This window comes from Serinus canaria, chromosome 1 (genome assembly GCF_022539315.1).
Source record: "Serinus canaria isolate serCan28SL12 chromosome 1, serCan2020, whole genome shotgun sequence".
NCBI lineage: Eukaryota > Metazoa > Chordata > Aves > Passeriformes > Fringillidae > Serinus > Serinus canaria.
The window spans coordinates 44,917,945-44,940,979 of NC_066313.1; the positions used below are offsets into that span (position 1 = coordinate 44,917,945).

General features: G+C 47.9%; 2 protein-coding genes across 3 annotated transcripts in view; one reads left to right on the forward strand and one right to left on the reverse strand.

Moving 5' to 3' along the window:
• Positions 1 to 943: 943 nt before the first annotated feature.
• SHISA2 (shisa family member 2) lies at positions 944 to 6,112 on the forward strand. Its single transcript, XM_030234536.2, has 2 exons — positions 944 to 1,238; positions 3,316 to 6,112. The coding sequence occupies exons 1-2, from the start codon at positions 944 to 946 to the stop codon at positions 3,867 to 3,869; spliced, it is 849 nt and encodes a 282-aa protein (XP_030090396.1). The 3' UTR covers positions 3,870 to 6,112.
• A 7,111-nt stretch (positions 6,113 to 13,223) lies between these two features.
• The window catches only part of ATP8A2 (ATPase phospholipid transporting 8A2), a 278,317-nt gene continuing 268,505 nt past the window's right edge, over positions 13,224 to 23,035 (reverse strand). For both annotated transcript variants that reach the window (XM_009102837.4, XM_018908513.3), the window contains one exon: positions 13,224 to 19,521. In XM_009102837.4, the coding sequence (XP_009101085.3) occupies positions 19,424 to 19,521 (98 nt within the window). In that variant the 3' untranslated portion in view covers positions 13,224 to 19,423. The remainder of the gene's footprint in view (positions 19,522 to 23,035) is intronic.

The following is a 23,035-nucleotide window of genomic DNA, read 5'->3' on the forward strand; positions in this document are numbered from 1 at the left end:
TTCTCATTTCACTAGCTGAAATGAGAACAAAAGAGGGGATGAAGATAGAGGGAGAAGGACAATAACTAAATTGACGAAGAAAAACTTGAAGGAGTGAGAGAAATACACAACACTTTGCAGTCACCTTCCTCCCAGTGATTTGCCTTTATAGCGGAATTTAGAATCAGTGCCACTTATCAGAGCTTCTGCGTTTGTGCCTTTTTCTTAAAAGAAGTATTTTTTTACTTGATGCAATGCACTGTAAGTCAGAGTTGTGGTTGGTGTCACGACAGCTGTCTCACAGGGAGCGAGAAACCACAGACTTTCTTGACACTTCAGCAGCCGAAGGTGCATCCTTGTGCCCGGCCTCCGGCTGCCACTGACTTTTAAGAAGCCGTGAGGCAAGTACACGGCGCCGGGCAGTTTCGGGTGCCAGTGCCCGGCGGGACGGCGGCTGCCCCCGCATCCCCGGGCTCCGGCCCTGCCGCCACCGCTGCCCGCGCGCTGGTACCGCCCCGTCGGGCGGAGCGGGGCGAGCGCATGCGCGCTGCACCGCCCCCACCGCCTATAAGTGCGGGCGCGGCGCCCCCCACGCCTAGCGGGCGCGGTGCCGGACGGGGCGCACCGAGAGCTGCGCGGCGTGGGCTCGGCGTGACCAACCCGCTCCGTCCGTGGGAGGATCGCGGGCTCCCGCTGTTCCTCGCCCATGGGCGCGGAGGAGGGTGCGGGCCGGGCGGGCGCGGCGAGGCGGCGGGGAGCGAGAGCGGAGTAGCGGCGACCGCGGCTCCGCCGGTGCGCCCCGGGCGGCGGCTCCGCACCCCGCGGGCCGGCCCCGGGCATGCGGCGGCGGCGGGACCCGCGGCCAGAGTCCCCGCAGCGCGGCGGCTGCCTGTCCCGGGCGGCCGGGCGGCGCTGCCCCGGCGCGGGGGGACCCTGACGGAGCGGCCGCCCCCCCGGCGGCGCCATGCGGGGCTGGCTGCTGCTGGCGGCGCTGGGCTGGCTGCTGCCGGCGGGGGCCGCGGCCAGCGGCGAGTACTGCCACGGCTGGCTGGACGGGCAGGGCGGCTGGCGGGACGGCTTCCAGTGCCCCGAGCGCTTCGACGGCGGCGACGCCACCATCTGCTGCGGCAGCTGCGCCCTCCGGTACTGCTGCTCCAGCGCCGAGGCGCGCCTCGACCAGGGCGCCTGCGACAACGACCGGCGGCTGGGCGGCGGCGAGCCGGGCCGCCCCGGCAAGGACGGCCCCGACGGCGCGGCAGGTGAGGCGGCCCTGGCTCGGTGAGGATGGCCCCGCGGGTGTCCGGCTCAGCGGCTCCGCGGGAGCCTTCGCGGGTTTGCGGCAATCTTCTTGCCCGCCCCTTTACCTCCTGCCGCCGGTTCCCCTCCGTGGAGTCGCGGGGCAGCACGGACGGAGCCGGCGCTGGCCGGGCCCGGCGGCCGCCCTTAACCCGGGGAGGAGTGCCCAGCTGAAGGCCTGCCTTTCCCGCCCTTACTGCTGGAAATCCCAGCCACGTCTCTGTCAGAGCAGGTGACACCGCTCCCCTGTGTCCCGGGCCAGCCGTCTCGGCCTGGCACAGCTGTGCCGCCGCTTTGAACGGGCTCCTCAGCCATGGTTGAGCTCCCCATTGAAAAGGCAAGGAAAAATGAGACAACCCCTATGAGCAGATCAGAAAAAGTAACAGGATATTTCAAAAGGACTCTGGCTGGTCCCCACTGTAATTGTGTATGTTCTTTCAGCTCTGATATCCCCACTTAGGACTGGTTTTACAAGATTGAATTTCAAGGATAAACTCAAGTCTTTCTACTGCTGTTTAAAAAAGCCCCGGTGGCTCCCCAGCACCCTTTCTGCCATCCACACGTGCTTAGTGCGGGAGAAGTAGCCTGAAGTGATGTTATAATTAGTACAGATTTACTCCTGGAAAACTTGCACATAACAGTGTGGAGCAAGTGTGTGCACCTGCTCAAGAGCTGCTGTAGCGCCAAGCGCAGAAGTGGAGATGATGTTTTACAGCCTTTTGTTTAAAAGTACTAAAGTGATGGAAGAAAAGTGGCCTTGTGGTTATAGCTCACTTCTGCTAATCAGCTGTGCCAGGAAGTATTCTGACTTACTGACTTGAGCAGACAGATAACCCCCCCCCTGCCCACCCCTTTGCAGTTCTGACAACAATGCATTTTTGTAACAATTTTTTTATTTAAAATTTATTGCTTTGCAGGTTTGGGAGCCATTGCCCTGTGCTGGCACTGATTAACTTGCAGGTCATTAGCAGTGGCTGCCTTAGCAGGGTCAGACAGGGTCAAGCAGGGATCCGTAGCCCTGCCTGAGTCTTGGAGCTGCCGGGTTTTGGTGGAAATGATGAACTCCAGGCATGTTGCTGAGAGCATTCACAGGCACTGAAGGGAGACACCTTCCCTACCTTCCCTTCATTATTTGTGGATATATCCATGCAGATTTCTTACTGAGGCAGAGAAAAAAAGCTTTTCCCCTGGGACTGCAGAATGGATTCTCAGTTGGATAGAGCATGGTGCTTGTATAACACCATTGTGGGTCTGATCCCTGTATGGGCCATTCACTTCAGAGTTGGACTTGGTGATTTTTGTGGCTCCTTTCCAACTCAGGTGTATTCTGTGAAATCTGTACGTGTAGCCCAGATTCTTCCAAGGATGATGTTTACCATCCTTGGTGGCTCCTGATTCCACCAATGAGCATCATCCATACTTTCTGCTCCCACCCCTTGCCCCCCCTCAGTCCTCCTGCCCTGATGTCCCATTATTAGGCCTCACAAGGAGGAATGCTGCCCATTTGGAGCATGGTGCTGTCTCTGCACTGCCTGCTCTGTGGTTTCTCCATAAACCTAGGGCTGAAGTGCAGAGCAGGTGGACATTCATCCCCAGAGTTGTGGGGTGTCAGAGGCCCTGTGATTACTGTCTGGTCACTGCCTGGCTGACAACAGCCAGAGTGGGCTGGCGATGGAGAGGGATGTCATGTGGCACCAGGGTTTGGCTACCCCATGATCCTGAGCCCTCAGCAGGGATCCTGCCCCAAAGTATCTCCCTAAGGCACTGTTCAAACCCAGCTGTATCTTGCTTGATTGTTCTAGTAGGACATATTGGAGACATGATTTGATGAAATGGGGAGCAGTGGTTGCTGTGAACTAGACCATCATCAACTGGAGAGAAATATAAGCCATTGGGTTTAACAGCCCTTTTCATCATTCTGGTATAAAACGCTCTGCTTGTATTGACCTGTGCTAGGAGCAAGTGGCCTCTGCTTGGATGAGGGGGGATGCTGAGGTTTGTCCTTGGCCTGTGGTGACAATGTTTTCCTTGCTGTTGCAGTGCCCATCTACGTGCCGTTTCTTATCGTGGGGTCTGTATTTGTCGCCTTCATCATCCTGGGGTCGCTGGTGGCAGCTTGCTGCTGCAGATGCCTGCGGCCCAAGCAGGAGCCCCAGCAGAGTCGAGCCCCTGCAGGCACTCGCCTGATGGAGACGATCCCCATGATCCCAAGTGCCAGCACCTCCCGGGGCTCCTCCTCCCGCCAGTCGAGCACCGCTGCCAGCTCCAGCTCCAGCGCCAACTCGGGGGCCAGAGCTCCGCCGACGAGGTCCCAGACCAACTGCTGCCTGCCGGAAGGGACCATGAATAATGTCTACGTCAACATGCCCACGAACTTCTCGGTGCTGAACTGCCAGCAGGCCACGCAGATCGTGCCGCACCAGGGCCAGTACCTGCACCCGCAGTATGTGGGCTACGCCATGCAGCACGACTCCATGCCGCTGACCCCGGTGCCCCCCTTCCTGGACAGCCTGCAGAGCGGCTACAGGCAGATCCAGTCTCCCTTCCCACACACCAACAGCGAGCAGAAGATGTACCCAGCTGTGACTGTGTAGCGCTGACGTCTTCCCCTCCCCATCCCCACCCAGCCAATTTTAATATCTGAACTGAATGGAGGAGAAACACTTCCTTGGAACAAAGCTCCCAGAACACCACTTGTAAATAATTTTGAAAGGCTCATGCATGTCAGACAGTGTTTATAAACCATTTATTTTCATCGGGGTCCGTTGCCAGGAACTGTAAGGATGATATCTCGGAATTAACGTTGCCAGATACGCTCCCATTCCAGCGCGTGATTTACGGCAGCGAAGGATTACGCTGGAAATGCATATGTATTTCAGATCACTGTACTCATGAGATAAATGTCGGAGCCGTAAAGTGCCCTTCAGGTATGACATGGTCACAAGCATTTGCCTAATTAATTCTAGGAAGAGTTTTGTTCCACTGTACAAGACCGCAGTACTTCAGAAACCTCTCTGCTCCCAGCTCCGTAATGACATTTCCCGTTGCTTTACAGACAATCACAACTGAGAGCCGAGCAGTGAATCCCTGTGTGCCCAGCCACCGTGGCTTCTTACACACACCCGCTTTGGGGTGAAATGCCACCAGAAGCTTGGTCTTGCAAAGACCAATTTTACTTGTGTTTTGTAGGAATTGGAAGAGTGAATTTTCTGCTCTTCTTTACAGTGCACTTAAAACCCTTCTTGATTCGATTTTGTGTCAAGATCAGGACCCAGTAGTGGTTTGCACAGACTTTATCTTTGTGAACATTTTACTAAAACCAGGGTATGAGGTCCTTGCTCTTTGTGACACTCAGCAAAGCTTTTGGTACAGCTGGCAGTGTCTGAACTGAACCTGCCTTGGCAGAGGAAGGTCAGACTGTGATTCCAAACATGCCTGGTTTAACCTCACTTCCCATGAAACAGGAAACCCGTGTGAATGCCCATGAAGGTGTCAGCCCCAAAGCCTGGTTGCATTGGAGTCTGCCTGTAGGAAAATGGAGTTTATCTTGTCCCCACGAGCCCATTCTGAGTGCCCTGCCGACCCCATGGGAGTGGGAGAGCGTTACACAGAACCCAGTTGGGATGTGAATGGGTTGGTGGAGGTTTGAAATCCATCCTCTTTTCTTCTTTACCCATGGCAGAGGATTAGGGAGGCACAGCTGTATTTAAAAATAAGGAAAAAGGCTCAACCAAGGGACAAAGGTGCTTGTGGTGTCACAAGGGTGACGGAGGTGGTGGGATGCAGACAGCAGGGACACTTTACACTGGAGCTGTTGGCTCTGTCCTGCTTTGCTTCATCTAGGGAAAACACCTCTCCAAGTTGAAGAGGCAACAATCAGATCATTCTATCACCCCAAATGCAGCAAAGTAAGGCTGGTTTTGTCTCTTAGAAAATGTGGCCTCTGCATTTCCATCCATTTGCTCCTCAGCCAAAACAGTGCAGCAGAAGACTTGAGGCCCTGTGCAAAACCCAAGCAATTACTGTAGCCAGACCAGTGATGACAAAAGGTTTCTTATTGTCTGATACTGTATCAATATGTAGCAATAACTGTGATGCTATGTTTTGTATGTCTGTTTTTTAAATGACGAAGAAGGTGCAGAAGCATTGCCAAGCCCAATGGTTTACTCATAAACACGCCACACACAGGCAGTCTGCAGCAGGCAGCCATGGTTTGGCCACTGACACGGGGAAATGAATAGGTAATTTATCCCAGATCTGTTGTTCCTGGCTGTGATCTCCCAGTCAGTTGCAGGATCTGGGCAGAAAGATTGGTTTGTGAGACCTGGCTTCCTCTCCAGCCAGGCTGGGTGTCTTTGGGAAGGCGGCGCCCGGCTGCTGGAGGTGCCGGATGCTGCACAACTGGGTGCTCGGGGATCTTCAGGGCAGTGGGTGCCCCAGAGCTGTGTGCTGCCAGGCTTCTGAAGGACCCCCTGCACTCTCTGGGGGTGTAGGCTTCCACCTGCCCCGCTGCAGTGAGGTCACACTGAGCTGGCATCAGGCACAGGGGCTCTCTGTGCTTCCCCAGGAGCAGGAGGTGCTTGGCCCTGGGTGAGCCCTGGTCCTGTGCTCGGGACCGTGCCCAGCTGTGAACCAAGTCAGCTTCCCCCCACTGCCTGCCTTGCACAGGCCCTGGCAAGGACACCTCCTCCTACCTACAGAATTCAGGTGAATCTTTGTATATTGTTTACTTGTTTAAAAAAAAAAAAAAAAAAGAATAAGTTAAATTTAAGTCTGTAGAAATTAATTTACAACTGAAGGCAGAGAAACCCGAGCTCTAATAAAAGGAATTTTGTGAGATGTGGTGTTTTTTTTAATGTCATGTACAATAATGTAAAACCAATGTTACCATTTGATATAGCTTTTAAATCTCTGAAAGAGCACTTGCTTTAAAGTGTTTCTTACAACTGAAGAAAAAAGCCCCCTTTGTTTCTTAATAAATACTTTATGGTGTGACTTTGGTTTTGTTTGCTTTGTCATAGGGTTTTTGTTTTTTTAGGTAATGCTTTGCTTTCCTGTGTCTCCAAAAGAACATCTGACCAGCCCCCCTCTCCAGAATGGTAAAACCAAAAGTTTGAATTTTTGCTGTGTTTTTAAAGAATAACAGTAAACCAAATAACTTACATGTTTGAACAGTGTGCTGCAGTGGGGTGTGTCCTGAGGGATGTGTTTGGGGAGAAGGGGTGCAGGGAGCTGGCATCTGAGCATCAGCTGAGTTGGGGATCCCTCACCTCTCAGATGGCTAAGGAGCAGTGGTGGGAGCAGGATGGGCCAGAGCCTGTGGGCTTATCAAGCTCCCTCTTTCAAAGAATGCCAAATACTCTGCAGCAATTGGCATTTTCCAAGAATTTTGGTTTCAGTTGGATTCACAGTTACCAGCTGAGAATTTTGAGAGTGTAACTCTCAGTAAGTGGCTGTGCTGTCCCCACTCTCTTCTGCATGGGGACCCTTCTTGCTAGAGCAAGCTCCATCCTCAGAGGTGAGACCAGAACCAAAGCCCTGCTGTGCCAGGGGCATAGCTCACTCTATGATAAGGCCACTCTGCTTTCCTGGTGTTTGCTCCCTCTTGCTGCTGGAGAGGCTGGAATTGCACTCTGTGGGCAGGTGGGTGGCTGGAGGAGCCTAAAGGGCATGGAGAGGAAATTGGGTGATTGTTGGATCTGCATGTTTATGACTCAAAAAAGTAGGGAAAAACGGTCTGGGAAGAACGTCGCCTTGGTCAGGCTCTACATAGCACATTCCAAAATGCCACAGCTTCCTGGTGTTTGGGGGAGGTGAGGCAGCGAGGCTGGAAGCAGAAAGCTGGCAGGGAAGGAGGGGGTCAGCCATGGCTGGGAGCAGATGTGCTGAGGTGCCGAGTACTGCGCAGCAGGGGAGGCCAACAATTTGTGTTCAAGCTTTTTCTTGTGTTTTTATCTGCAGATTGCTTTGCCCTTGGCAGATGTTTTCTTTTCCTGCTGTGCTGGAGCTGGTGTGCACAGCAAGCAGTGGTGAGGGTGGGAAAAGCCAGCAAACCCCCACAGGCTGGGCTGGTGCTGGTTGGCCCTGAGTGCACACCATACCAGGCTGGTGGTGTCCTCACAAGGGGACCCATGTGGCTGTGACCCATGACCCAGTGGTGCCCCGAGGTGGCTGTAGGCAATCCTGTGCCCAAAATCCTGTGCCCAAACCACTGAGCCATGCAGAGAAGAGCAGGAAAGCATCGCCAGTGACAGGATCCCCTCCCAGCAGAAACACGTGGAGAAACACTCTGGAACTTCTCTCCTCTGAGCTGGGCACCTCAGGGGACAGAGCCCCTTAGCAGGGTTTGTGTGGCCCTGTACAGCTGCCACCAGCTGTGCCACGGTCAGCAGGGGACAGTGGTGCAATTTGGGGCCAGTGCTCATGTGGCCCACGATGCCCAGGGGGAGCAAGCCAGGGAGCAGGTCTCAGCTCAGCACATTAACCTCAGCACCTCCCTTGCAAAATGTCTCATTTGCTGCTCACTTTTGGTCTTTCTGGAGCTGTTCTCCCTCCAGGTTTTCTGCATTTCCACTCTCTTCCTCCTGCTGAAGTTATTACCAAATATTATTCCCCAAATGTATTCCCTTCTATTTTTCCAAGCTGAATCTCATTTTATTGTTTCCTCCTCATATTTCCTGCTTCTCAGCAGGTCCCTTTGTAATATTTCTCCATCCTCAGTGGGGCTCGCAGCATTTTCCCACCCAGGATCACTTGCAAATGGACTGAACAAATCACATAAGCCTGTGCCATCCTTTCTCCCCTTCCCCATCTACACTGAGCGGAGCCAGTTCCATGAGAGCCTGGCCATCCTGGAGGCTCACAGTGTCCCCTGTCCCATAGGAGAGTATTTAATCCTTGTGACAGTATTTCTGTGCAGCCTGAATGGCCAGATAACTCCGGTTGCTGGTGCTGTAGCAGCCCCCTGTGCCTCAGCAGCAGGGGGTGTGCCCATCCTGCTGGGCCATGTGCCACAAAACACTGCTCTGGCCTCCAGGGAGAAGGTCTCAGGTGAGCCAACACTGTGGTGTTGGCTCAAAAACTGGAGTGCTGGCCTGTCTGCAGCAAGCCCTGGAGGTGAGGGTGGCACAGGTGATGTCTCAGCACCCTGGGGTGTGCCAGTTCCCCCTCTCCTGGGGGACACCCAGTCCCAGACACAGCTTCTCCCCCTGCCCATCCCTGGGACTCCACTATAGCCCCGGCACAGGGATGGATTTTCTCCCCCTGCTGCAGAGATCACCCTTCCTGTGCCAACACTTACTGGTTTTGTGATTTGCTCACAGAAATGCTGTCCTAATTTGTCCTTTATACCTGGAAAATGTCAGCACACTGACCTGACCCCTGCACTTCTCACCTTCTCCAGCTTCTCCATGCTGGCTTGTTTGCAACGTTTTCCCTGGCCCTCGTGTCATTTCCATCTCCTGCTTGCCCCTGCTGAGCCAGACCTCTTGTGGGGGCAGTTGTGCTGGGTGGGAACATCTGGGGCATCTAGTTCATGGGCAGAGGCACAGCTTCATTTGGAAAATACCTTCCCACTTAACATCAAAGGTGACATCTTGCAAAGGCAGCAAACATTCCACTAGGCATGGCTGAAAAGTTGCTAGGTGTGCAAGAGGCCAAGTATCCTCTTACTCCCTGATTATCATTTGAAGAGGGGAGACAAACCTCTCTGGAGTGTAACATGAGTCACAGCTCTCAGATTCCAAGTGCCTCCAGCATTGTACTGGCTGCTGTCTTTGTCAAAAGAAAGTTAGTTGACTTTTTATTTTTAATATTAATCAATTTTGGTGGCTATTTCTGATGAGATGAAGCCATGCAGGTAACAACTCAAAGCAGTCACTTTCTGCACTGGCACATCCAGCTCACCAAGGACACACGTTGCTTTCTGTTTGCATTGTCCATAACACATCAGGAAATACAAAAGAAAGCTCACCTGAAACATTGGAATCTTGTCTGCCACCACAGGCTGTTGCAGAGACACAGTTTAGGCTTATAATGGCAAAAAGAGATTTCAAACATTCAAGAAAGAATAGCAATATCATCTTTCTCCAAAACATGATAATCCTTTACTTTCAAGTAAATAGTCTTTTATTGCCTGTTATGAGTCCTTCAGCAAACCTCCAGCAAAATCTAGGCAAACAGTGATACATCAAGCTGAAAAATGTTTAATTCAACAGGTAAGTTGCTTTCCATCAAGCCTTCCTCATGTTTAGTGCTGAACCAGCTCAGGGCACAGCCCACCCTGGTTTGCCTCTCTAGGTTAATTTGAAAAAAAAAAAAGAAGGCACTGCTTTGAATCCCATCAATGCTATTAAACCAGGGCAAATGGGCATCATGTCAAAAACCAGTAATAATGCAGCAATAAAATAAAAATACTTCTCTATCTCCCTTCCAAGACACTGAGCAGCTTCACAGGTTTATAAAAAATTGGCTGGATTGGAGGGGACCTTAAAGATAGTCTAGTTCTCAGTGTCCCATCCAGCCTGGCCTTGAACACTTCCAGGGGTGGGGTTCTTAGGTTTCCTTCCATCAGATTTAGGAAGAGCTTTGAAAGCTGATGGGGACAACGTGGCAGTGTTGGATTCTGCTGGGTGCAGAGCCCAGCTTAGCTGGGCCACAAACTCCCCAGAGCTCGCTGGTGCTGCAGATGCTGGCACTGGGGCAGGTCTGACTTGTTGCAGGACAAGATGAGGATGTTGGTGTGTTGTGCAGTCTCTGCTATGATTCAGTACCCAAATGGTAAATATTGGCTTATGCAGCTGCTAATTCCCTCAATATTTGATTTTGAGAGACAGAATCCTATTGACTTCACACAATCAGTCAGTCTATGCATGATTGTGAGTATCTCATGTGGGGGGGGAAATGATTCTTAATTTACATTGCTGCAAACCAAAGGCAACTGCTGTAGATTTACTGAGCAGTCAGAATCAGGCTCTCAGTTTAAACAGCTGAAGCTGAAGCCCTCCCTCACTGTGGATGGGCAAATACAGACAGTCATTGCACAGGATTTAGTCAGCAGGTAGGAGAGCAGTAGGTAGCTCAAGCTCTGATACCTGGCACATCCAAATGAGCTGGCACTAGGATCACACCGTGGTTTTTCAGGGACTAAGGCATGTTTTCAGGATCTTACAGGCAGTTCCTTCCACAGTGTGGAGAAAGGAAGGAGTGAGATGGAGCAGCACAGTTACAAACCCAGCACAATATACAAACCCAGTCCAGAATCCCTTTCCTCCAGTCCTTTTCTCCTGAGGGACTGGGGGGTGCTCCTGCTGCCTTGTATGGGATACCAGCAAGTACCAGCAGCTCCACAGGACCTACAAAGCAGTCTTGGTTTACTGTGACAGCTGTGCTGCACATTTTTGATGAGGCAGTAGGCCAGTGCCAGCTGAGCCATCAGCCAAGGTGGCTGTGAGAGCTGAGGCTCCCAGACTCGCCACTGCAGGATTTAGGTGTCAATCTGCCCTGAGAGGTTGCAGCTTCTTCACTCGAGGGGGCTTTGTGTGACCCAGGAAGCTCAGTGCTCTCACCACTCTGACATTAATTACACCCTCACAGGGGCAGCACCAAACACCAAGGGAAATTCAGAGGGGAGCCGTGACCACCTCTCTGACCATCACCCCACTGTCCTTAGAGAGTCATGGCAACAAAAATGCAGCGTGAGCTCCCTCCCTTCAAGCTTCCTCGTGGTGAAGGAGGCTGGGCACAGCCACTGCAGGAAGGTCTCACCAGCACTGTTCACCATTCCCTTACCTGGGACACAGCCCACTCCTCCTCTGCCCTCGAGCTCCTTGCTCAGCATGGACAGCCAAAAACCAGCCCTGTCTTTCAGGGATTTTTAAAGCCTCATTTCTCTGCAGTCCTGTGTTTCTGCTGAGGAGGGAACTCACTGCTCCTTCCAGGTTTCTGAGGACTTGCTGCACCCCAGATGCTGAGGGAACTCAAAGAGGCACAGGGCTGTCCTGGAGGGAGGGCTGGTCACAGGGTACTGCCACAGCAGCACTCACTAAAAGGGATTATGTTTCTGAAATCTTCTTGCTTAACATTCCTCAGCCGGACCTTTCTCAGTTACACTTTTATTTTTTAATGCTCCCATTTCAGACTTGAGCATTAATCTGCAGGTTTAGGGACTTTGATTCTTTTTGTTCTGGTATGAGGCACCGAAAACTGCCGTCAACAGACTTAGCAGCTGCTCCAAATATTTGGCTCTGGGACATGAGCACTAGGCTCTCTCACAGCCTTGCTTGTCAGATTGTTAGAGGGAAAGTCTCTGAGGTGATTAGTCAACTAATATATCTAATAAGGGGTTTAAGCAGCAATCCATTATGTTTAACAATTCTGAGAATCATTTCCCTTTTAGCGCGCTGTACAAGAGACGACAGTGCAGGGAGCAGTTGGCTGAGCATCCAATTCTCCCACCACCAGCTGAATAAGGCTTATTTAAGTTTATCATCAATTTTACTTTGGCATAATTGATTGCCCAGATGTGTGAGAAGCTTTTACAAACAGCACAGCTCCTGCTGCTACATGCTTGCAGGCTGGGCTGCAGCTATGGAGGCCCAGGGAAGGAACAGGCATTTACTCCAGCAAAACAGGGATACACAAGTTCATCACTCTCTTTTAACTTCCCTGCAAAGGAAAGCAGATACAGCAGATACTGGTCTGGCTTTTGGGATAAAAATGTTTTGAAATGTACTCAAGCAATGACTTGTTAAGGGAAAAGGAGAGATTTGGCTTACACCTTCTTTCTGTTTCATTATTTAAAAAAGAAAATCCAGAAATAATTTGTTGTAAAAAAGTCTCTCTACACTTTTAAAACTGGTTCTGTCAGCAACCTATTAGGAAAAATCCTATTCCTCAAGTTATAGCACCCTAAGGGGGAAAAATTTTAGCCAAACTACATATAAATATGCACTTTGTTCCTGGTAAAATCTGTCTAATTTCCAGCATCTATTAATATTTGGACAAAGGGATCTCTTTGTTAAAGCTCATAACCTTTCATTTTCTACAGAGATCTGACAGTGCATGTTCCCCATGGTCCTCAAAAATCAAGTAAGACCAACCTTTTCTGCAAATTTAACTTCAGCCATAATTCCAGTCCCATTCCTGAGTCGGGGCCAGGCGTCCCCTGGCACGCATGGATGCAGCGCTACCGGGGACACGGGAGCCTTGTGTGGTGCTTCCTGCTGCCACTCTTGCTCCAGGCCAGGGAGCTCCAGAGTCACTTCTCCAGGTCTGGCAACACGAGCCAGCTCAGCAGTGTCAGCTGAGCAGCACCAGCAGAGAGATGTGACATTCCTGAGCAGGCAGGAGCAGGAGAGAGCCCGGCCCTGGGCTCTGGAGGAAAGCGGCTGCCATGGTCTCACCTTGCATCTCACTGCACTATCAGACCATGCTCCCCTCAGACTCAGGAGCATGAAGGCCCCATGTTAAAATTGCAAATTTAGCTGCAAGTAAGGAGGCCAGGGAGGGGTTTTAGGGCTTAGTTTTCCCCTGCTGTGTCCACGTGACTTAATTGGGACAAAAGACTTCCAAGCTTTATTTTGGTGAAGCCTTGGTGAGATCAAGTGTATCATTTGTAGAAGAATCTGTCTCCACCTAGCTTATAAAAAAGGATAGTTTCCCCCCTGAAGACACTATTCAAACACCAGTATCTGCTGTCAGCTTGTCAGTACCATTCTTATTTTGCCATATTAGCCTTGCATTTGGGGCCTGATTTGAGACCTATTAAAGGAACTCAAGCCTTGCTCTAACGAGCAGGCCCTTAAAACGCACCCAAAAGGCCGTGAAAAAATAAAAATAATCCATTCAACAGCTTTGCAGACTAAATCTCAAATGTATTTAACACTGAACTCTTGCTGCAAAGCTTGTGGGGGGATAAAACAAACAAGCCTCGGTCTGCTGGATCGCTTTAATAAAAGGTTTATTGGAAATATTTTTGTGCAGACATACAACAGTCAACAATGCTGTTCAAAGCTACAAATTGTCTAAGTTTTCTGAACCTTCTAAAAATACAAGTAAATGACCTTCATTTGTATTCAGTCTGAGAGGGAAACAAACTGCACTGTAATGCAATGCCGTATTTAAACTACCAGAGGACATTAATAGGACCTGAAAATGGCAACACTTCTAGAGGAAAAAACCCACACACCACTGCTGCTCTGCTGGGAGCCAATTAAACATCCCCCCACAGCATCCCTGCTCTCTGCATATCCAGATTAAAACGTCCCCATCTGAAACAATATTTAAGCAATTCGAGTACAGATATGACAGACAAGCGGGCTCATGACTTGGCTCGCTGATGAAAAAGATGCTGTTAAAGACCCTGTCACTCAAGACCCTGAATATTTGACCTCCCAGTGCAGTGGGCTGCACTTTGGGGGCAGGAGGAGGGACGGGGGGGTGTTTCAAGTCAGACAACTCTTCCAGCACACACATGTACACAGTCCCAGAAGGCTTGGCTGCCTCACTACTTTATAACTGGAGCCCTTGAAAAAAAAAAAAAAAGTTGAGCAACAACTTTGAGCAACTTTCCAGTCTACGAACTCTTGACGGTAAGAACAGCAAGTACCCTCATTCCCCTTCTGAATCAACATATCAGCCAGAAGGGCAGAGGAGAGCATAAGCACTGTCTGGTAAACTCCATGTTTTCTAGGAAACCCAGCAGATGTTTTGAAATTGATTAATTTATGCCAAGACGACATCTGGAACATCTTCACAGGAAAACCACCCAGTAAGGTAGTTAGAATTTAAAACAATCATGTCTTTCTGTTAATGTTGGCTTTTCCCCTTGGCTTCATTGCTCCATAATTACAAGGGTGCTGACCTTCCAGCTATGCACAGTGACAGTTTGGCAATATATTAACACTTTTCTTCATTGTTAGACTCCTGAGTGATTGCCCAGAGCGGGGATTGCCCACACAGAATGTGTCATTTACCAACTTCTGTTTCTCTTTAGTAGCTACCAAGAGGCTGAAGGAGAATGGACTTCTTGCGGCAGATTTCAGGAGAACTTATCTCACCTTCTTCATACATAAAGGAAGGCTTTGGATAAACACCAGTACTCAGCCACTTTACCTTCTGTCCATGAATCCAAATGACACAACCCCTGGGCTTCACACACTATCAGAAAGAGATCCAGGTGCCAGATTAAGGAGCCCCTTGCACCGGCCTGAGGGACAGGAACCTGCCCAGGAGCAGAAGTCCCACTAATTCTCCATGATGGAGTGTCAGCCAGGACTGCAATAATTCTAGTGCTCAGTTCCAGTGAATCCATGAGGCAAAGCGGAACCAGTAAACAATTTAGCAATCTTCATAACCCAGGAAACAACCTGCTAGAGCCAAAGCATGCTAAGCAGGGAACACTTCTGGCAGGGATTCATTCTAAGTCCAGGACTCAGCTTGGTACCAGAGAAACTCAGCTTCAGGAGGTAACAGTGCTTCACAAATTCTCAACTCAGCTCTGCTCCCTTCCCAGAGCCACAGGAAGGAACCAAAGAAATCAGCTTTATCACAGCTCTTCACGGATGCCTGAGGAATCCCTCCCCTCACTAACCTCTAACAGCAGCACTGGTCTTGGTCAATCTATTTTGCTTCCCAGTCCCTTCACCTCTCCAGACAGCCCATCCAAAAGCACATTCCTGTCCAGATAAACTCAGTCAGGCTGTCTAGGCTTCCTGCAGGTCATTAAGAAGCGATCACCTTTGGGATTCACTTGTGTGGCCAAGCAATGCAGGGCACTTTCTGGTTTTCATTTGCCAACAAAGCTCAAAGCCTCCATTAATCTTACACATGGAAAAAGTACCCATATGGATTTATTTTGTTGTCACCTATTGTACTGACCTATCCCGTGGCCTTCTCTGGACACAAAGCTCTGGTCACAGATGCTGAAAGGCATCTGAGAAGCCTCTCTTGGGTGTCTACAGGATATTGGGAAGAGGTGAGTGTAAGAATCCTTCCTGACAGGACAGAAGGGGTCCAACTGGCTGGAGGCTGAGGAACATGCACGGTCAGTGCCATATTTTAGAAGCACTCTGCTACCCAGACACACCAGGTATAGCATAGACACAGCCAAATTCTCCTCTCCAACCCCTCAGATATTTCATACCATCACCACTTCTTGTTAGACTCTACAGGACACAAAGAGCTCTCCTGCAACCTGACTGAAGTTTAAGGCATTGATACTGCATGATGATTCAAAACAAAGGTAAAATACCCTCAGTGCTTAACACTAATGAGAAATCTGATAAAACCAAGGTGCTTCTCAGGGCTAAGCACCCACTCAATGCCAGCTCTGCTTCAAACCTGAGCTGTGAGAAGTACACTCCTCTAAACATTTAACGATTACATGAAGTCATTAGTTATAAAACCAAGGGAGAATGTAAATAGATTATCACTAGCCTCCACTGATGACTGGAGGCAATGTGAAAACAGAAGATTTAGTGAGTTAGCCCAAAAGGGTAAACCAAGCCTGTAGGACAGAGACAGCGTAAGGACTGTGCGCCTCTCGAGCTCTTGGGTTGTCCATAGAGGGCCAAGTTGCACCCTGTGTGGCCACTGACCACGTCCTCACATTTCACATATTCACATAAATAAAGCTTCCTCTGCTTTATTTACTACTTTATTATTATGACTGTCTCCCAGCGAACACACTCCAGTAGATGCTGTAAAAAATAATGTAATCTTGGTGACAGACACTTCTCTGCAGCATCTGCTATGAGCTGCTGGCTGAGGTAGGGGAAGAGGCTGCACAGCTTTGGCCATGCACTATGGGGTGTGTAGTCTAGTAAACTGCAGATTAGCGAGGCTTGACTGTTATCTTAATTTACAGCCCATATAGTTCATGTTAACTCTACACACATTTTTATGTATATTAGCAGCTTAGTTTGACCCAGATACTTTTATTGGTTATTCGCCATTTCTTCTTGACAAGTTATTACTGACTTCCCATTCTAGCTCCTTACAGCAAGACCTGAAGCCCTGTCAAGGAAAATAAAATGTCAACAGACTCCTCAGCTGTGCTCAGAGCAGCTCAGGCTCCCGCTCACCAGCTTTAAATTGCTACTAGGCAATCATTAAAGGAGCAGCAGCTTCTATGCAAGCTGCGATTATGGTGCTATAAAAAACAGCCACCAGAGCCAAGGCTAATTCAGGAAAATCACCGCTTCTATCTGAATATCCAACCCCATCTCCCTTTGGTCAGTGCAGAGAGCTGCTCAGGAAGGCCTTTTCTGATCAAGGCTCGGTAGTTAAGTCTGGACAGTCAGGCAGAAATCCCCCATTCCTTCTGCTCCAATACCCTGTCTAGTCGATAACATTTTCACACAGCATTTTCAAAGGCTGCTGTTACTGCTCCGTGCATTTGCCCTAATGAACAAGGAATTCTGTTGATGCAGAGCAGCTGTCATTCTCCTTCTGCTAACACAGCACCCGAATGCACCTCATCATTGCTCATCAAGACAAGCAACTCCAACACCCAGTCTGCAGCACATTACAATACATTAATTCCTGTAATGACTCCAAAGAACAAGAAGAATGCCAGGTCTTGACCTGGGTGGGTTCTACAGAATTAACTCAGCTAGAGATTAAGGCCATACAGTGATGATAAAGTCTGACCCACTAGCCCCAGTGTCACATACTGTATAGCCCTGTGACAAATCCCATGTGCAATTCCCATTGAGCTGACAACCAACACACGTACCTCAGTCTAAACCACCATTCACTCTAGGGAGGGTTTTTGTTTGTGACACACACTGACCTCAATTTACAGGGAGGTCAAAATGATACAGCCCATAGTCTGCACTAATAAAATAAATCACATCAGATGGCAGCTGCTCCTCCCCAGCATCTTTCATTACGTTCTGCAAAATTTTGTTACCCTAAGTTAAGAACAGAAAAAACTCTGGGATCCCTTCTATTCTCTGCTTAACACATTTACTTGCCATTCTTCATTATCCAAAGGCTTTTAAAAGTTTTTTTTCTGCAGCCTCATGAAAAGCCTCCAAATTGTTTACATGCCAATGTTTGGTGTGTAGCTTAGAGTACAAAGACTAAGCTGATCTCATTTTGCCTTGGTGGGAAGTTAATTTTCCTTGTGTTTTTACAAAAGGAAGAAACAATTAGCGGTTTTGAGGAGAGGCTTACACCACACATTTCCTAAACAGATTTGGTTTCTAAATAAAAGGAAGTGTTTAACAGGTTATATCAGCATTAAGATTTAAAAACTCCTGGGATCAGGTTTACTCTCCCCTTATTTATTCTCAGCACTAGTATTTGTGCCTTTAAACAAAATTCCTCTCCCAGAAAATACATACATCCACACTTGGCCCCTTGACATTCATGCCTATGGCAAAATTATTTGCACGTTTTCCTTATTGCATAATTGTCTCATTAGCACTGCAAAAAGAAGGTGATGACTTTTCCCTCTGTGCCATCAGCCTAATCCAAGAGCAATCCTGACTGGTGCTGCAGGAGCAAAATTTGCCTTTTCTAAAACAGAGGAGGACTCTGAACCTCTGAGGTGGCACTGGAAATTGAATTATAGCACTTGAGCTCTGGCATTTACTCACAACCCTTAAGGAGGATTAAACCAGTAGGCCAGGCTGGAGCTTTCCTCTCCTTTGCTAAACAGAAACATTCATATTCAAATTGCTTTCGGATATATTTAAAAATCTCTGGATGATGGTCAATAGGGCGAAAAACAACGCCAACTTTTAAAATCCACAGATGTAGGATATACATTAACCACGAAGCCTGGCTTAAACACAGCAGTATTTACTTTATACTGTTCAGAAACGTGGCTTGGCGACTAAAATTAATAGAACTTGTCTGGAGGACAGCATAAGCTTTCTAAGAGCTCTTTCAGCTTTAACTTATGCCCCAGTTTTTGCCTTTTTTTTTTTCCTTCAAAATTCCAATCTATGCAGCAGCACGCCTGTCCCAGTGGCACAGCAAGGCCATGGAGCCTGCATTCCTTCCAGGGCTCACGGGTCTGAGTGTTTTGGGAAGCCTGTTGATGGATCAGATCTAGAAGAGGGACTGGTTTGGCTGAACAAACAAACAGCAGATCTTCTCTTCACAATGGCCAGCTCTGTGTGTGTCCATGTGTGTGCATGCATGTGTGTAATCCCCCCCTGTCCTCCTCTGCAAACCTCTCTTACCTGGCATGGGGAAGGCTTCTCTAGGGCTACACTATCAGCCTCCTATGCACATGCACATCTTATCAACATATCTGACAAGATGGTACCTTTAAATTGAAATTCTCACTGTTTGATTCTACTATTCAATTGGGAATGGGGTCATGGAGGGAAGTCCCAGGCTACACTTGAAGTGCACATCCAATTACATCATGAAGCATTATGAGGAGGCACCTAGTTGAGTTCATCTTGGTGTACAATGCCATGCACTCAAGACAGCTGCTCTGCCAAGCTCTGACTTCCACATCCTGGCTGTGTGAGTAAGCTATTATTTGGGTTTCAGAAAGCTAAGATAGAACCCTAATAAATCCTGCAAGAGGGCAAATAGTCTAAGTAATTGATTGCTATCTTGTGTTATTCTGTCATAAGACGGCAAATAAGCATTTTTATCTACAAACTGTGTGCAATCAAAAAGTTTACACCAAATGGTCTGTTGAAAATTTCAGCCAAATTAATTATCAGTGAATACAAGAAGGAGTAAAGTCTGCATGCAGTGGTGTGCACTTGGTCTGTGTGTAACAAAACAGGAAATCTCAGCACCCCGTTCCAATTAAGCAAAGGCCGTTTTCTCATGGAACATAAATTTTCTACTTTTCCCCCAGAACAACCTTATGCCGATGTTTTAAATAGTGGTAAAACATTGTTTTTAATTTCACACCTCACATAGCACAGTCAAATGCTTCATAACAACATAAAACTTTAGGCAGAGCTTTGTGACTGAAGTCGAACAATGATTTCCCCCCCACAATATGCACTCAAGGTTTGCAGGGAGAATACAGAAACTTGTTGGCTAAGGCCACAGAAATGAGTTCTCTGGTGTTTTGGCTGCCGCTGCCAAACCTAGTCATGAATGTGTTAACAGTGGATGCATTGATCCAAATCCCATTATTCCCACCACCCATCAAGTAAAGAATAATTTATTCTATTTCTGTTCTCCTTTTGGTTGTATCGTAGGATCGAACAACTTGCGACTGGGAAACAACACCGTGTTCTTCTTGAGAAAATGCATACCCATCTGAAAAAGCAGAAGAAGAAAGAAGAAATCAGTCACTGGAGTTGAGCTCAAGAGCACAGACCACTTTAAGAAACAGTTTTAGGAATCACTGAAGTTGTGTGATTGAGACTTCAGCGACCTTTATTTCTGCGCTGTGCTTCTGATGCTTAGAGCTGTGCGCTGCCTTGCCCACGTGGCACAGAAAGGGTGTCTGCTGCCTGCTCTGTCCCTCTGCTCCCCTCCCCAGGCCAGGACAGTGCACACAGTCACCAGTGCCCTCTGAGTCAACCTAATAAGCTACAGACTGATTGAACACTCCTAGTACTCCCATAGTGGCACAGCTCCTCTAAAGACTTAACAGAGAAGTAGAGATTTGCATTTCAGCTTGACTCCTCTGAAGTCCGCTTGATCCCAGCAGTTTCTCTGGAGAAAGGTGGGAATGTCTAGCCCACAACCAGACTTTTCTCACATCTTCCTCTTAACTCCTCTCAGGATTTTATTTTTAACAATTTTTCAAGTGGAATCTGATGATGACACCATGAAACTCTTGATTCCCTCGGCCAGTCACATTTTGCATAGAGAAAACACACGTTCTGGAGGTGTCTATTTTGTTAATCCTGCTAGCTAGCACAATCCTGTGGTCTCCCTAGAAACTACTCAGATGAAAATAACCATGTGCCTGATTTCTTTTTACAGTACTGTGGACAGGCAAGTGACATTTTTTGATAGCATCTGCAGAACACCACAATGCTGGTAAAACAGTCACAACTAGCTAATGGGCCAACATGATGAAACAGCAGACAGACTTGCAGACGTGGCCTTATAGAAAATTCTGAATGGAAAACTATAGCAAAGGACAGGAGATTTTTTGACACCCTGAGTCACAAGCACAGCAGGAAATCTTTGCCAGTAAGTGGAGGGGATTCAAATAGAAACACATTGCTCCAGTCACGTATCCCTCATGGAAGTGGCTGCAGGGCAGCAGGAACCTTGATTTGATTACATGACCAATCATCCCAGCATCCCATTTCATTTTCCCTGAGAGGTTCCATGCTAATATACATACTGTTTTAGAAGCACAGGTTCGTTTTTCCTGCCTGCAGCTGAAGGTTCACAGAATACATTCATGAAGTGCAAACAGCCTTTTGGAAAAAAGTATGTCCATACTGGATCATTGCAAAGGAAGTACGATGCACAAAACAGGCTTTCATTTAAAAAAGGGTAGATTCACACTTAAACAAACACCTCCAGTGGGTTTGTTCCATGTGAAGGGCCAGCATCCTGTTAGCTTTTTTGGCTAAATTCTCCATGGATAAGTCAACTTGGTCAAAGACCACAAGCTTAAGCCCTGGAAGACTGAAGCCCATGTCCCCATTACCTGATTTGCATCGAGGTGGCTTTGCCATATTTACTTATCCATGAGATCATCCATCAACTGCCATAACTACTGCAAATCCAACACTGACTACACAAGTCAGTCCTGGGTGTCATCTTCCCATGACCTGCTTATTCCCAGTGCTGCCACAGGCCTGCAGACAGCCAGGCAGCCCAACCACCCTGTAACGCCAGTGCAAAATTCAGTCAAAGGAACCTCTTCACCACTCTCACACCAATAGGAAACACCTAATACAGCAAGAAATTTCAGGCTAAGATGATCCGTGATAAGAATATCAGGGGTATCCTTACATGTTCATGTCCCTCATCCATCCTGGACTATCAGCAACAAGGGTTTTGTGGGTATGTCATGGGAAAGGCTGTGACCCCCCGCAAGCATCTCAGGCGAAGCTCAACATTTGGCAGCTCATGTAAGACTTTTCCTGTAGATCTCTATACAGGAAGATGAGTTCATATTACATTTTTCTATTCACATTACAATTAAAATTGAACTTCAAGCTTTTTAGGCAGCTGACTGTGCCTTGCAGAATCACAATGCTGCAAATGCTTGAGTCTCATCCACACTCCCCAAGCAGCTCTACATTTCCACTGCTTCCCGACCCCATCCAAAAACAATGAAAGTTTCCATCTGTCAATTACTAGGGAACTTTCTGGAAGTTTGAACTTTTCCCCCAACTCCAGTTTTAAAACCACACCTATGAGCCTGCCTTGGGAACAAGGCCCTTATTGTTCAGCTGTCCTGCAGCAGCCCAAGGAAAGAGCACATTTCTTTGGGGCTTTCTGGGCACAACCCACTCATCCTCACAGAAGGAAGGACCTTTATACCCTGAGACTTTCTATTACTGGAGGAAAGGGGCACTTTTGAATATCTGTCAGTGGGGCTCATTTGTTAAGAAGAGATTCACATCCTCATCAAATCTAAGGTTTCACTGGTACCAGACAATCTACTGAATTTTAAAAGCATCCTGTTGGGTTTTCTTAAAGCTTTGATATTCTATGAGTAGATCTGAATCCAGTCTCCCATTAGGTCTCTAATTGAACACACTCTTTTTCTCTTCACTGCAGTGGCTGTTCTGGTCTGTGCAATGCTGGACTACAGCAACCACCTCAATGGGTGTGCCTCCAACACAGACAGCAATGCTGTGCAAGCTCAACAGCACTCTCATGGCAGCAGCTTCCAAGACCAGGACCAGAAAGTGTCCAGAGGGCTCTTTTTATTCCAGAAGATCTCCTCATGGAAGGACTGCTTGTGGTTTTAGTCACTTCAGGAATTTATTTTAGAGGCCTTCTACTCCTTGCACTCTCCTCTGCTCCACCCAAATTGTCTGCCCCAGGATTTGTTTAGGCCAGCCAGCAAGAGGGCAGTTGTCACTGGCAGCCCATCAGAACTCACCTGCTGCAGCATTTCAAAGTTCATACTGCAGTGGTATCATGGGTTAGTACAGTCCAAAGTATAAAATACATCCTTTTGTTTGCTTTTGGAGAAAAATGCCCTGATTCAAATCCACTAAAACTTTTAGGGGGTTGGGGAGATGAGAGAGACCTTTTTTTTTTTTTTTTCCCTAATCTCTTTCAGGAAATACTGCTTCTTGGATAGCAAAACTCTCTCTGACACAATGAAAATCAACATAGTGGTATCACTTGACCAGCCAAATTCTGTCTCAGGCAAAACATTTGGTTCTGTAGAGTTTTTAAGGAGATTTGCTGTGATATCACAGTTCACATTTATCAGTTAAAAAGTGAATGCTAACTCAGCTTTGACTCAGCAACCATCTTCTATTTAACCTGGGAAAGGGAAAGCTACCTGAAATCTTGAACAGTTTGATTAATGCTTACTGAAGTAAATAATTTCTCTTCTTGTAAACCATGCCTGTGTTTTCTTAAGGACCCAAGAGGAATTCCTGATAAATGGTCCCATCTCTTTAGTCTCCAATACCAACTTACTGGTATTTGCAAGTAGAAAACAATTATTCCTATTTCTTTTCCCAAAATTTATATTAAAATATTGCAACTCCAGTTAACAGTCAACAAACACGTAGCTTGGAAAAAATACAGAATGTATATTATATTTCAAACACAAGCAAGATAAGAGGAAAAAGAGTTTAAAAAGCATCTCAAGTAGCTCCTCTGTTGTTTTTTA

Coding starts and splice junctions, on each gene's coding strand:
- SHISA2 (XM_030234536.2), top strand. CDS start 944: ATGCGGGGCTGGCTGCTGCTGGCGGCGCTGGGCTGGCTGCTGCCGGCG. Junction 1,239..3,315: donor CGGCCCCGACGGCGCGGCAG/GTGAGGCGGCCC, acceptor TTGCTGTTGCAG/TGCCCATCTACGTGCCGTTT.